This window comes from Carettochelys insculpta, chromosome 9 (assembly GCF_033958435.1).
Source record: "Carettochelys insculpta isolate YL-2023 chromosome 9, ASM3395843v1, whole genome shotgun sequence".
Lineage (NCBI taxonomy): Eukaryota > Metazoa > Chordata > Testudines > Carettochelyidae > Carettochelys > Carettochelys insculpta.
The window spans coordinates 24,305,421-24,321,458 of record NC_134145.1 but is presented as its reverse complement, the minus strand read 5'-3'; the positions used below and the strand labels follow the sequence as shown (position 1 = coordinate 24,321,458).

General features: G+C 43.5%; 1 protein-coding gene across 4 annotated transcripts in view; it reads right to left on the bottom strand.

Moving 5' to 3' along the window:
- ST6GALNAC5 (ST6 N-acetylgalactosaminide alpha-2,6-sialyltransferase 5) overlaps positions 1-14,288 on the bottom strand; it is a 92,439-nt gene extending 78,151 nt beyond the window's left edge. The window contains exons 1-2 of one of the 4 annotated variants that reach the window (XM_075003337.1): positions 13,961-14,288; positions 12,960-13,193 (exon numbers count right to left, since the gene is read on the bottom strand). In XM_075003337.1, coding sequence (XP_074859438.1) covers positions 12,960-13,193; positions 13,961-13,975 — 249 coding nt within the window. In that variant the 5' untranslated portion in view covers positions 13,976-14,288. Of the gene's footprint in view, positions 1-12,959; positions 13,194-13,751; positions 13,920-13,960 lie in introns of those variants that run through there. The other 3 variants (XM_075003335.1, XM_075003334.1, XM_075003336.1) reach the window with 3 other exon arrangements.
- Between the last annotated feature and the right edge of the window lie 1,750 nt (positions 14,289-16,038).

Below are 16,038 nucleotides of genomic sequence, written 5' to 3'. Positions count from 1 at the left end.
AAGTGGCATTAATCCTCTTTTCCGGTCTGGACAGACTCTCCAACATAATCAGATCAGAAAATGCAGAAGTTAAGATATTGTCTTTTTAAAACAATATTTTAGCCTTTGTGCAGTCCCAATCAGATATTGCACCATCACATACACTGAAAAAAATAGCCAGGAAGAGGCATAACTGTAACAAATCAGGTCTCATAAACTTTAATGAGAACCAAGTCTCCTTCTCATCCATCACTTTATTCTAGAAGTGTCTGGGACTACCACGATAGGTATTAAAGCTTTATGTCATAAATCCCATTTCTAAGATGCTTTTAACTCAGCACTTTTACTGTACTCCACAACAGTATAAAACTTGACAGATAGATTTTCAGCTCAGGTGTGAATTTTCTTTCCAGATTCTGATTTAAAGAGATAGGGCCCTTTTTCTTCCCATTAAAAAGCAGAGGCAAAGAAAAAAAAAAAAAAAGAAGATTTCAGTGGCCTGTAGTTTAATTTCTGCATACTACACCTCTTTGTCTGCAGAGCGCCTTTCATACAAACAGCATCTCAAAATCCTGACCAATATTAAGAGCTTACATTAGATCCAAACACATTTTGTAATTCTCTAAAAGGGGAAAAAAAGCCAGAAGCCAGATCATGTTGTCATTCCACACTGAAGCCAACAGGAGCTTTGTTAGCATATTAGTGTAACAGTTGAGGGCCTGCTCCTACTGAAGTCCAGGGATAATGTGCCATTGCTTTCAATGAGAAGAAGAGCAGGATCTACACATGCAGAGCTGGATTCACAGATGTCACGAGTTTAGACTCTGCTGAGCTGCAAGTGAAAAATGCTTCTGAGGCATCTTCCCCATGGGGACAAAGCAGCCCGCAGCATAACCCAGAACCACCTACAGACTGCTACAAATTGCACCAAATGCAGAAGTCCCATTGGATCACGCACTAGCGGGGCATCGGGCAAAGCAGCAGCCACTCCAGCCTCAACCCTCTTCAACTATGCCTTGCCTGCCTCCAGCACAGCACCTACAAGATGCAGGAACCTCAGTTGCTCTGATAGTCAGTTTTACAGCTGCTTTGTGCGGCTGCAGAAGTGCGCAGCAAACACCGATGAGGCCAAGAATTTATCTCTAACGCTTTTACAAACTGGTTATTTGGGTGTTCATACTGATTGGAAGAAAAATGTATTTACATCTAATAACAATTAGATATGTACATGTATATTACGAATTTTTCCTAATAGTTCTTTATGTAGCACGTTTCTTAGCAGGCATCAATTAGATGGACTAAAAGTCAACCCCAAAAACTCTACTTCGGGGAATATTTTGCAAACTAAGATTTACACACAGTTGTCAACCTTCCAAAAGGATGTTACGTAGTAGGAATAGCACAAGGTGTACAGTATTGCAAACTTCAGCAAAGAAGTGAACGGTCAATATGTACAGTAATAATTCCCTACAGACAACACTCAGCCAGAATTTCAAAGATGGGTGTTTACACGATGACACTTAAAAAGCTGTTTTAAACTGAAATGTGTAGATTTAGGTGTCCAAATCTGGATGTCAATGTCTCTAACAGTGATTTAGATGCCCAAATTCTGATGTAGGTGCCTATCTTTTGCCATTTAGGATTTAAAATGTGCCCATCAATGCCATTTGTCAGTCTTAATCTATGTTGCTAGATGGTACGGAGATTTAAAAGTTAGACACAAGGTATTTTAAGTAAGTCTATTAAACATGTGACACATTGTTCTAATTACCAAGATTCGTTTAATAGAACTACCCTGAGACAAAATATTAGCATTTGTAATATGTAGAATCCCAGCAAAGGGAATAATGGACTGCTGAATGGAAGTACCCCACTGCATCATGTGCTTCTGCCTCTACATGCATGATATTCCGTGTGCCATGGAGGAGGAAGACCTTTATAGACACTCCTTCAAGCTGAGAGTGGTCAGACTGCAAGACCTTTACTCATATCTGGCAATGCCTTACTCCACAATCAGTCCTACTGACACCTATGAGACTTCATACCAATGTATACTACTCAATGTAGCTAAGGTTACAGCAAACTAGCCCACTAATAGTTGTAAGGTAAATGTTATAGTGCTGAAAAGCAAAACTGGACAGTCCCAGTCAAACGTAGAGCAAGGAATGCCACACCACTGAATGTGCAAATGGACAGGGTTATTAGAAGGGGATTATTACATACATTTAATTTTTAAAATTCATTTTCAATCATTAATTAAAAAATGAACAAAATGATCTGAACAACACTGGAAAAGGGGTATTTCTTCCCTAAAAAGTGTCCCACAAAAGGCCAAGCACAAAACCAATAAGTTAAGACAAGAGTGGCAGTTTTAATTCAGCTTTTCCCAGCCAGTTACAGTCACACACCACTGACTTTACTTTGCATTTTTATTTTCAAGACAACCAGCACAGATAGAAATGACCCTTTTACAGCAGCATTAGGCATAAAAAGGGACAGCACTGTTTAAAAGCGCAGGTGTAATTTTCCTTTCTCTGTAGGTGATTTCAGTCATATGCGGATGGCTCACATGCAAAGACCCTCATACTCCCCTTAATCTCTGCCCTAAAGCTCAGAAGTCACAGGTTGTTCAGCTGCACATGACGCCTAAGATCCTCTGTGTTCTGTGCACTGGGTAAGCATAATGGGCTGCCATAGGCCTGCCAGAAGCAGGATGGGAACAGGTGTGCTTAGGTATAATGAGCAGCAACCCAGAGCCAAAGCCCTCATCTAAGGAATGTGGCGACCACCTACAGTCTATGACCTCAGCTCCTTTTCCTGGGAGTGGGCAGGAGAAGTTCATTCTGTGCCTCTATATTCCTCCTATGTTTCTGCACAGTGTTAGAGGGTAAATTTCACCACTTCGAAATAGATGTCTGTTGGTAGAGAATGTAGTTGTGCAAGGGAAAAAAGAAAAACCACTGGTTCAGAAGAGTGATGCAGCCAAGCGTAACCCATGTCACTATAGAGGAGGCATACCCCCCCCCCCCGCTCTCAGGTGACCATCTGTCCCATTCTACTGGGGCAGTCCCTTATTTAAGCTGTCTCACAGGCATCCCAATTTTTTTAAGAAAATGGGCAAACTGTATTTTGGGGGGCTCTTATTCCCCGGCACCTGATATCTCAAGGCAGCAGCTTCAGCTCCAGGCAGTTGCCCAGTTCCTTGGAGCCCTGTGCCTTGGGGAGGCAGCCCCTGCTGTGGGAGAGCTCCTGCGGCAGCTGCCCTGTTCCCCAGCACATCACGGCAGCAGCCCCCTCTGCTGGCGAGCTCTGTCACAGTATGGCTGCCTCACTCCCCAGCATCCCATGCCTTGGAGAGGCTGCCCCTGCTGTGGGAAAGCTCCTCCATGGGCAACTACCCTGTTCCCCAGCAAGGCTGCAGAGCCCCTACTTTCGGCACACCCCTCCCCTCTGCCAGGAACTTGTGGAGCCCCCATCTTCCACTCCCTTTCATAGGAAGGCTGTGGAGCTCCCATCTCCAGTGCCTCACTATGGGGCAGTAGTCCCCACTGCCAAGAAGCCCTGACATGGGACAGCAGCCTCCCCATCCCCAGAGGCTGGTGCCACGTATTTGCCAAAGGGCAATGTGGTAACCCTACTGAGCTGCCAGACCAGAAGGAAAGGTTTTATCACTACGTGGGGAGAAACACATTCTTAAATGCAGTCTCAAGAAGGACATGGTCCTTTTATTCCTGATTATTTCTCAGTGGACAGTTTCCCAAGAACAGCAGTCTCCTTTAAACATCCTATATACAGTGCCTAAAGCATATGTACATTTTCACAGACCTTCACTGCTGAAGTTTTCTTTTCCTTAGAGAAAAATAGTGGGACTGATGCTCTGCTGACTATTATATCTGCTCTCTCTACTTCTGACCTCCTACAGCTGAGGGCAAAACATATTTTTATGTAACTTTGGGTAAACGTAGGAACTTTATAGAATATTTTGTTCCTAAGTATTAAAACCATGGCAAAAATCTAAGGATGCTAATAATGTACTACTGCAAACAATGACACTGTGAAATGCTGGCAAAGCAACATATTAAGTACTGGAATTAAAAGGCAAAGCTAATTCAGAGTTCAGAGACTGCTAATTGAGAGTCATTATCCTTTCTCTGTTCCACACTATTTCTTATCGAAGTATCTCTTCTCTGATGCTATTTTGACTACAACTGCAATGGTATTTTAAAAGGGCATATATGAGTACAAACTTTTTATAATTTTCTAACCAATTTTATCAACAACACTGGAGCTGCGTCTACACGTGCACGCCACTTCGAAGTAGCGGCACTAACTTCGAAATAGCGCCCGTCACGTCTACACGCGTCGGGCGCTATTTCGAAGTTGAAATCGACGTTAGGCGGCGAGACGTCGAAGTCGCTAACCCCATGAGGGGATGGGAATAGCGCCCTACTTCGACGTTCAACATCGAAGTAGGGACGTGTAGACGATCCGCGTCCCGCAACATCGAAATAGCGGGGTCCTCCATGGCGGCCATCAGCTGGGGGGTTGAGAGATACTCTCTCTCCAGCCCTTGCGGGGCTCTGTGGTCACCGTGGGCAGCAGCCCTTAGCCCAGGGCTTCTGGCTGCTGCTGCTGCAGCTGGGGGTCCGTGCTGCATATACAGGGTCTGCAACTAGTTGTTGGCTCTGTGTATCTTGCACTGTTTAATGAAAGTGTGTCTGGGAGGGGCCCTTTAAGGGAGCGACTTGCTGTTGAGTCCGCCCCGTGACCCTGTCTGCAGCTGTGCCTGGCTCCCTTATTTCGATGTGTGCTACTTTGGCGTGTAGACGTTCCCTCGCTGTCCCTATTTCGATGTTGGGCTGAGCAACGTCGAAGTTGAACATCGACGTTGCCAGCCCTGGAGGACGTGTAGACATTATTCATCGAAATAGCCTATTTCGATGTCGCAACATCGAAATAAGCTATTTCGAAGTTGGGTGCACGTGTAGACGTAGCCTGGGTAATTAAAACTGAAATCATTCTATGCCACTTGTTTACCATTTATTCTGTAGATTTATTCTTTACAATCCCTTTTCTTAAAAAGAGAAGCTACTACTCAAGGTTCTTATGCCTTGGCAGAACACTGGGTCCAAAACACCCATGGGAAACTCTAAGTTTACTAATTATATGTAATTGTTTTTCTCTCTCTTATAGAATAATTTAATTTCATCCTACATGATAACTAACCACTTTCCTTTGAGGATCCAATATTTTTAGTGCACTGAATACACATACTTTAAACATATAGGCTAGGTCTACACTAGAGAGTTTTGTCGACAAAACTTGTGGAGCATCTACATACAAAATGTGTTTTGTCAACAGAAATTGCTGACAAAAAAGCCATGTAAATGGCCCGGCGTACCCTTTTGTCGACAGAATGGGTAAAAAGATGATCCGCTTTTACATGTAAACGTGATCTGTTGACAGAAGTTTTATCAGAACATCTCTTCCAACGGATGCTTCTAGTCCAGACGTAGCCATAGTCTCTTCTGCATTTAGGTACAGTTCCTCTCCTCCAGAATACAATTATAAGCAGTTGCAGGTTCCCCATCCCAGCCCCACCTTCACATGTCCCAACACCTGTGCTAACATATAGGTGGTCCTGACATAATAGAACTCCAAATGCATACACCTGCTGTGTGATCCTACCCCACCATTAGAACAAAGGAGGTTTACCAGTTTTGATGTAAGGAGACTCTGAGAGCAGGGTAAGATCACCCTTTAGGGTGTACACGCAAGACAGGCTCTTCTTACGTATGACTGAGTTATTCAGGTATTTGCAATCTCTCAAAAGTGAGAATTTGAGAACCATTATTAGAAGTCTATGAATTTAAAGCATTTGCTTTTCTACGTTACTGGAAGCTTCACTAATTAAACTGGACTTAAAGCACTTAACCTTAACTGTTAGAACAAAATAGCATTGACTAATGGGGACACATTACTTAGGGATGAGGTGAGACAGTATGATGTTTAATTTCACCTTGATAGCGACCTTTGGGTTGTCACATCACTTTGTACCAGCACTACAGCTCTGCTGATTTGATCATAATTGCATTAATTAGAACTTGAATTAACACACTGAATTCTTTTCTATCAGCCCCACCTCTGCATCAAGAGCGCTATGAACAGTGCTCTACTGAGCAATGCAGGCTGAATTAATGGAGAAGGTCAGCAACAAAAGGAAAGCTCTGCCTGGCATCAGATGTTCTACAGATTTATAGATACCTCTGTAAGTTCGGACTTCCAATTTCAACTTAAATTCCAGTACAGGTTAAAGGGGGGGAATATAAGGGACCCAATGGAAAATCATCAAGCAGAGGTGGGAAAAACTAGTTTTCTTCATGGCAAGTCTCTTCGCATCAGCCTTGCTCCCACTGTTGTTAATAGAAGCAGAACTAGTTATCTTAAGAGGTCAGTTTGCCTCTGTTGAAAGATATGAAATAGTCTAAAACATCCATAAGTAAAAGTCACCATGTGAGAACTGTATAAAAGGAAATCCCATGAAGCAGTAGAGTACAATGCAAACTTCAGATACAAACAAAATCACTGAAACTAATGATGCAATACAACATGTTGTAAATCTGACTGAGAGGGAGAGAGAGAGAGTGTAGAGAGACAGAGAGAAAGAGAGAGATGCTGCTATTGTTTATTAATATGTGATTATACTAATTTTCAGAAAGGCTGTGACTACACTGAGCCCTAGTGCTGTCAAATAAGCAGTCTCAAAAATGCAAATAGCAGCTCACTTGCACATTCGCACGGCTAATATGTATACTCATTAGACTAATTTGCATTTTTGCAGCAGAAATCAAGCAGTGTAGATGTGGTTCTGCTGGCAAAAACCCCCTTTGTCTGCAGCCCCCATGCCTGGAAAAAATCTCAATCTGGCCACCTATCCCACTGTTGTTCATGACTACTGAAATCAATCTATAGGACTAAAAAATAGTTTCCCTTTGTTTGGGTTTCTCTGAAATTAAATATTTAAAACAGTGAACTCATGGATGAGTTTAGTGCAACTGGATAAATGTAATAAAAACTAGTTAATTGTTCAAATTCATCATAGATATAAAAAAAATCAATCAAGCCCCATGCCCACCCCAAAGAAGAGAAAAAAAAAAGAATGAACTCACACCCATTTCTGAGTTTTGATAACATCCAGACAACTTAGGGACAGATCCTCAAATGCTGCACATTGTCATAGCTTCACTGACTCCAATGACGTTATGACAATTTACTTCAGCTTAGGACCTGCCTTTGATATTTGTTGTCACAGTGACCGAGGATGTTATCACAATCCCATTAACCATGCGTGACTTCAACCTTTTACATGTTGCATGGTGTGAGTTTATGTATAATACTCCATACCTTATGTGCACAATAAAACAAGAGACCAGAGATCAAGTGTCTTCAGATAGCTGAGAAGGCTGAGTATCTGGCATAGTTACATTTCTTGAAATGTGTTTCTGCTACAACAAACATGTTTTGCTAACATATTTTATCAATTAACTAAATTCCTGGTCTGTTTAATTACACTTCTTATCCACAGTATCTTTATAAACCAGATTCCATCTTAAATAACTTTTATTTTATGAAGACATACTTCACAGCTACCTCTGCAACATTGCTGCCTCTATCTTTTACTTTCTGGCTACATTTACATAAGAGGAATGCAAATGAGGAAACCCAGAATTGCAAAAGGACCTGTTGATGAAGGGGGTTTTCACCGACAGAACCCCATCTACACAGCTGTTTTTTTTCCCCGCCAAAATCTCCCCCAACAGAGTGATCATGTGAGATTATGCAAATGAAGTGCAAGATTTGTAAATCAGCCCTTCATTGGCAATGTTGGGTTCCCTCATTTGAATTCCTCCTCACAAGAGGCATGCCATGTAAATATAGCCACTATTACCAAATTCTACTATCGACATTCAAGCAAGAATGTTAATAAAGTTGATGGAAAGTTTGTTCATTTGAGGACAGCAAAAATCTGACCCCATATTTTTAAGTAAAGACTGTAAATGCATAACGTGAAGAGCTGACTGATACAAAATCAACAACAGTAATCTATACAGTGCATTGAGGGATTACAGATGGTAACAGTGCCAAACTAGAACTGCTGGCTGTGTGCAAAGGTGCCTGCAATCTGGAATACAGCAAAAGGTACCATTTACTATTGCTATTGCATGCTCTGTAATGCAAATTGAATGTTATCACTTACTGCACACAGAAGCTGCTGAAAACTTTAAACAAGGATAATCAAAATGCAATGAACCAGTATTATCATTTGCTAAGATGAGAAAAATAGAGATCACTGCTGGTAGCACAAAAGCAAAACAAACAAAGACAAGATAGTCAGCATCCAATTAATTATAACACTTGCAAAAAGCTCCAAATGTAAACATGGTAAAACAGATTTCTCTACAAGTATATATTTTTCACACAATTAAACTTTTTCCAAGTCTTGTTAAAACGAGCCACTATATTCAACTTAACTCTTCTTTTCCCTCAAAGTCTGATGGAAATAAATACTTCTGCCACTTTTTAACCTATTAACTACATTAGTATTTAATGACTATATGTGGCTATGTTTAGACTCCTGGTGCTATTTCAGGACACAAAGATATCTTGAAACAGTAATGCTGCGCTTTTTGAATAGCGTTGCTATTTTGGACGCAATATTCTAGTTCTGCTACCCCTCATTGAGAGGGGGTAATGGAACTTTTGAAATAGCCCCTTAGTTTGAACTTTGGTGCCGTCTGGATTGGCACCAAATTCAAAATAAGGTATTCTGAAATAATTTTTACAATTTGCATTGCACAAATTGTGAAAACTATTTTGAAACGATGCAGTCTAAACATAGCCTATATACTTGTAAGAGTACAGACTACATCCACTATATCGAAACACCGGGGCTACGTCTACGCTACAGAGATCTTTCAAAAGGAGCCCTTCTGAAAGACCTCCTCTGAAAGAACTTCTTTCAAAAGAGTGCGTCCACACACAAAAAAGTAGATCAAAAGAGTGATCTGCTCTTTTGAAAGAGAGCATCCACACAGCCCTCACTCTTTTGAAAGAGCAGGCTAGGGATCAAAAAATTAGGTGCCATGAGGACTGCTCTTTCGAAAGAAGGGCTCCACAGAGCATCCACACCCATTTTCTTTCGAAGGAAGCTTTCAAAAGAATGCATTCTTCCTGAAATGGGAGCAAAAGAGCACTTTCAAAAGGAGCACCGCATTCTTTCGATTTGCTTTTGAAAGAACATTTTTTGCATGTAGATGCTCTGTGGGATCTTTCGAAAAAGCCCCCTTTCAAAAAGTCTTTTGCAAGAACTTGATAGTGTAAACGCAGCCGGGGGAGTGCCATAAAACAAATCCAAAACCTGTCTCTCATACATAACTACACACAACTGAGATTTATTTTATGACAAACACTCCCCGATAAAGTTATTCCAGAATGAAGTCTCCCCCTGGTGGATCTCTTACATCACAATGACTCTACCAAGAGGCTTATTTCATAATAAAGCCTGCACTTCTCAGTGGAACTTTAGGGGTAGAGGACTTCATTCATGTTGCTAGCAACATGCCATTGAATCCTCCATTACAGCCCAGCTTCAATGCATGACCACCCTCATACCAGAAGCAACTCTCATTGACATCCCCGGGAGTAACTTAATTACTGTGTTCTAAAATGCTGTAAGATTTTGTCATATAACAAAATGGAATAGACTGAACCTTTAGACTTATTCTCCTTATCCCCATAATTTTCCAGATAAGAATGGTTAATATGACACTCTGAGCCTTTCACCCCAAATATGTCAAGGTTGCTACCTGTTTAGGTGGACCGAGTAAAGAAAAAAAGCAGAATAATTTTTTCCATGTAGGAGTAAAGTCCCAGCATTAAGGTTTGAGAGCTTGTGGAGCTTTAAGACTATTTGCATAATAATTCTTCTTCAAACACTTGATTAACTCTACTATTCTCTGGTCTGTTTAATTATATATAAACATCATTGTGATCCATGTAAATTAATGGGTTGGTTATCAACTTCTCCCTGAGCTTCAAAAAAGGCCTAAGAACTCATATACTTGGTTGCAAGATTAGCCTTGTTATGGTACTTTTTAGGTGGGGAGGGGGTAAATGCAAAATCTTTCATGGTTGAAAATTTTTTCAATTATATGTGTGGCAGAACCCTCACGTTATTGGTAGTAACCACTGTTGAGTCAATACTGGGTAAAAACCCTGTTAACTATTCAGAGTGATATTCTCATGTTCCTTTCAAAATAATCAGATGGTTAAATTCTTATTTCTTGCAATATTTAGAATACTGTTAGCCTTTCTGTTTTCATAAATTCTGTACTATTCACATGAGGCAATTCCTAACAAAATATTAGCCCTGCCATTTATTGCTAACCTTGTGATCACCACTTTGATAAATTAACTAAGAATTACATCCCCTGTCCAGTGACTAGCCTTCCACGGAAGTCAATGTCAAAATCCCTATCAACTATAAAAGTCATGAAAGGTGCTGCTTTGAAAGTCTCTGAGTCTACTGTCATCTCTTTAGTCATGGAACAAGCACAGACAGAAGCAGTGAAAGCTTCTCCAGGCTGGCCTACCAAGGTGCCATGATCTTGCTGTAAAGTAAGTGCTTCTGGAAAAAGCAAGGTGGCTGACATTTCCCTCAGTCTTTGACCTCACAGAAGGAGTTACCCACAAACAGTGATTTTGTGCCACTGCTGATAGTTTTTAAGATGTAAACACCAGGCCACTAGGGACTAAAAAGAGGTGACCCTCCTCATTTCAGTCATTAGGTGGCAATAGTTTTCAAAGGCCTGCTGGCCTGTGATGCTAACGTTGAAATGCTGAAAACCAGATACAGAGCCATCTAGGCCTTTTCACTATTTTTATGAGTTCGGTTTAAAAAAAAATTACAGTTTCTAAAGTGCAGAAGGCTGTTGAAACTAAAAACACTGGCTGTGATGCAAGCTGGAGGAATCAAGGTAAAATGCATGAAAACAAAGACTAGCAAGCAAAAAGTTACAAACTGCACTAGGTGTTGAGAGGCTCATGCAAAGCAGTTTTCACCAGTGAACAGGAAATTACATGTGCTAGCCATATTCTCAGATATACCGTGGCCATCAAGTTTGACTATATAACATGAAAGAAGAATGAAATAAGTAATCTGAGCACACTAGGTGATAACTGATATTTAGGGTATGTTTGTCTTGCATTTGGAGGTGTGACCGAAGCTCAGATAGGCAAACCTAGCTAATTTTAACCTTGCAGTTAACAATAGGGATAAGCAACATGAGTATGTACCCAGGGTTCCCTACAACCTTCTATGTGCCATGCTGAAGTGTCTGTCACCAATTTTTCACTGCTGTTTTTAGCTATCTTAGATACCTTGAAACAAGTGCAGGTACCTTCAAGTACCTTGAAACAAGCCCACCTAACCTGCCTGCAGCCATATCTTCAACTGCAGCATAGACGTTTCCTACATGAGACTGCTCAACAATGCTCAATTCCTTGCTTTTCAGGCTAATGTTCTCCTCAAGCACAAAGTGATTTACCTTAGTAGTAAACCAGTATCAGACCACTAACACCAATAGCCATAGATACTGTAGTCTGTGACATTTCAGTACTGTGAATAATTGTTAAATTTTATCCCTTAAGGGAAATGTCATTACAACCACAAAATACAACCTTTATATGGGCCAATATATTTCTTCTGTATATTTCTTCTCCAGAGTCTAGATACCACAAAGAGGTTCCACTTATGTCCATCCACCTCCCTGTCCTCTGTAAGGGGCTCAAGATTCCTTCCACACCAAATGGGGGGGCTAGCACACCATCTGTGATGGACACCAGAGTCTGTCCATCCTTACACACAGGACATGGAAGTCCAACATGTCAGAAACAAGGGTCACCAGTCAGCCCACTCTGGGGTTTTGAGTACCACAATTTACACAGCATTAGGTAAGAGATCCTACAATTTACCCAGAATTAAGGGCTCCAGAATTTACTCACCCGAGCTCAAAGGGCATCAATTTGCATGATCAGAGAGACACTCACCACAGTAATCATACCTCCAACTTAACAACTTTACTCCTCTAGCACAGTGGACCTTACTACAACAAAGCTGAAGCTCATCTATACTTTCTTAGGGGCCAGTCCCAGGCTGTGACATGAGCTGTTATATTAATTAAGGCCTATCACGAACTGTACCACTTTCCACGCTAAATCAAGGCCTGTTTCTTTGACCTTGCTCTTTGTAACATATACACACGTTGCTATATGTTTACGTTTTTTTAAAAAAAAACAGAATAAAACACTTCTTGGGGAGAGAAGAACAAATACCTAATAATAGTGCACCACACTGCTTTCTGTACTAGTGGAAGGTGGTCAGCCACTACAACAACAAGGGTAGTACCCTGAATAAAGTAAAATAGAATAGGGTAGCAGGCAGAGCCCAGAAGCAATGAACACGTGTACCCCACAACTTAAGGGCTCAGGATTCCAGTCACAGCCCTTCACCACGCACAGAACCACCAGAAAAAAAGGGGCATCTCCAACAGTGCAAGGCACAGCCCCACGTGCCATAACACAAAAGGCAGGGGAGTCCCACCAGGCTAAGGGATGCAGGAGTTACACCTACCCCAAGGCCAGGGAAGCCCACAGCTCCAGTCCCACTCCCTCCCCGAGGACATGGTGATAAACCCAGGGCCCATTTACGTGCGTGGCCCAATCACATAGAACCTACCAAAGCTTCTGGCTGAGTCTTTGCGAGCAGCCCTGAGCTGGGAGGAACCACACACGGACTCCCCCCCCCCCCCCGGCCCCGTGGCAATGCACCTGCACGGGGGGCTCCCTCCCTCCGGCCCCGGCTGGGGGCTGGACTTGGCCCTCCTCCCCTTGTGTCCAGGCCCCGGGTTCCCTCTCCTCACCTTGTGCTCCACGACGCTGATGTAGCCCTCGAGGAGCCCCGCCCCCGCGGGCAGCCTGGGCCGCGGCGGGCTGCTGCCCAGCTGGTCTCTCCCCGGCTTCCCGCTGGCCGCCGCCGCCGCCACCTGCTGCTGCTGGCTCGGCTCCTTCGGGCCCCCGCCGCCCATGCTGCTGTACATGAGCAACAAGCTGGTGCACATGGTGGTGAGCGCTAAGCACACGGCCAGCCCCTGGCGCTGCGAAGGGGACAAAGCCACACTGAGCCCCTCCTGCCAAGCGCCGGGCGCGGAGCGAGGGACTGGGCTGAGCCGGAAAGGGGTGGGCACAGTCCAAGCCCCGACCGGCTGCGGGGGGCTGGAAATCCTGGAAGGAGGCGAGCGGGTTCAACTCCTGAGCGGGGCAGACGGGCTGAAGCCTGGCTCCCTCCTTCCCCGCCCCCCTGCACGGCACAGACCGGCCCCCGCTGCGCCTCTCTCAGTCCTCCCGCGGCAGGGGGCCGCCTCGCGGCCGGGGCTGCCAGCGCGTCCCGCTGCGGGGCAGTGCCCGGCCCAAGGGAGCAGCTGCTGGGCGGGGGTGAGCTATTTAGGAAGCCATCGCGGCGCCTGCAAGTTGGACCCCAACCAGGCTCAAGCGCGGCCGGAGAACTCCCCTCGCCTGGCCCCGGCCCCCCGTTCCCCTCCCGCTGTCACTCCGCCCCTGCACGGCGACGACGGCCAGAAATTGTTGCACTATCCAAGTTATCGCCGGACTCGCCCTTTGCGCCGATCAGCCGCCCGCCCGCTGGGGGGACTCACCCGGCGGGCGAACAAAGGAAAGCGGGCGGAAAGTTCGCCGCCGCCGGCTCGGCTTCACTCCCCTTCGGGTGCCAACAAAAGAGGAGATGCAGGTCCTGGGGCGTGCGGCTGCCGCTCCCCTGCACTGACCCCGCTCGCTCCCCCACCGGCGCTGCTTCCGCGCTGCTCCCCGCGTGACCTGGGCTCCTTAGGTCCGACAATTGACTTACCATCGGGGTCTTCATTTTGGGCGCCTCCTGGTAGCCAGTGCTCAGGCGTGCGCATGTGGGGCCACTTTTCCCCCTAGGGTTTCCATTGTGAGGCTGCCAGGGACATGGTGTTTTGCTCTTTGCCGGGGATCAGGCCGGAGAGAGCGAGGGAGACGCCCGCGCCCGCGCCCGCGCCCGAGCTGGGGCTGCTGGGGGAGCGCTGCTGTTGCAGAGATTAGAGAGAGAATTAAAACTGGACTGGACCCTCTTAGTCTCTCTCAGTGAGCTACACAACTGCCGCCTGACACTGTCTGCTGGGTCCTAACCTGCGCCGGGTCCCTCCTCGTCACCAGCACATAGGCAGGCTCAGGAGATGCAGAAGTTCAAGGAAGACGTAAGTTAGAGGTCGTAATTATTTCGCAGGCAGAAATCTCAGCACAGCGGCCACTCTTCCCTCTTCTGCCACAGAGCAGCAGAGAGGGACAGAAAACACACTCTCCAGTATTACCAGAGATCTGCGCAATGTCATATTTAATAAGAGGGTGAGATTCTGATCAACATAAATTGTACGCTTTCAAAACCCAATAGCATTATATCAGCGCAGGCTGCCACTAGCTTTGCCTTTTTTAAAATCCTCCTTTTAAGGGAAAGACACACTCGTCAACTTAAGTTATTTCCATTTTGCCTAGAGGAAAACTCCTCACTCACTAAGCCTTAACTGAGTTGTCCGAGCCCTGTGGTTCTGAGGCAACAAATTTTCAACTACATTGTTTTCATTTTTTCTTTGTAAATATTTTAACATCCTCCTTTTCAAGAATGGCAGTACAGTTTTAGAGTCTCCTGCTCCCGTGCAATTCTTATTACATAACAGTCCTTCACAATACTTTTTAAAACATTTAAAGACACACTGTTCTCAAAGGAAGTGGACCTATGGTGTCTTGTAATCTTTCTGATTACTAGAGATAAAAATCGTTCTACTCCCATTTTATAAGCAGTCCTCTGGAGTCCTTTCCTGTTTCCTTCTTCGATTTTGCTGTATCAATGATGCATAGTTTAATTGTAAAAACTTTAATAAAGCAACTCAACTTACATGAATTTCTTGCTCTAGGAATTCCATATTTATGCATATGCCCCTTCAAAACATCCCATTTTCAGGTTGGCTTCTTATGAAGTTATTAAAATGACAGTAGAGCATTTTGGAAAAAATGTATCTTAATTATGAACATATTCTCTTGAAATTATTCATCAAAAAATAATAGTTCTAATATATGGTTTTCACATCTAACCTACAGCAATATAACATTAAAGACTACATTAAGGAGAAAATGATCAGCAGGCTAACTCAACCATGTTCACAATATCTTTCTCAAGGCTGGAATTGTCATTGAAATCCATTTTTCATCTTTACTAATTCATTGGTAGACTAACAGTGGAACGAATGTCATCTCTAGCTATGGCTCAGCATTCAGTGCTTTTTAAGAAAGTAGAAATTATTAGCAGAAACAAAAATGTGTGCTACATCAGTGGAGATGCCAGTAAACATGCTTTGTCATTTCAAAGAAGATTGCCAGCATTACAAGCCTATTTGCTATTTATTCCATGTGTGGTTTAGGTTAGAAGCATTCCAGTTGTTAAGACAGGAGTATCAGTATAAGAATAATCTTATCAGGTCTTGGTAATTCTTTATTATGTGCTTGCACTTGACACTCAAATTAGTGAAACAAAGGGCCAACTTGATAAATCATTGAAAGCAAATTATCTGCTGCTCTTCCAGGCTTCCTGCAAAAAAACTACAAAAGGCAGCTCATGTATTTTACAGTGCTGTTTCTCAGCTACCAGGAAGCAAGTTGCTGATAACTGACAAAGCTCTTCTAATATATGTCCATGCCCATCTGAAGCATCTTACTTATGATGATTTAGGCTCATGGCATATGTTAGACATCTCTGATACATTATTCTGACCAAATTCATTAAACATAGTTTTGGGTAGTAGCTGACCTGTTAGTTGGATATATTGATAGAGTAGCCAGCCTAAATCTCCTAATTTAATGCTGAGTTGGCCTTGAACATTGTCCAGTTCTCCAATTCTTAGATTTTTA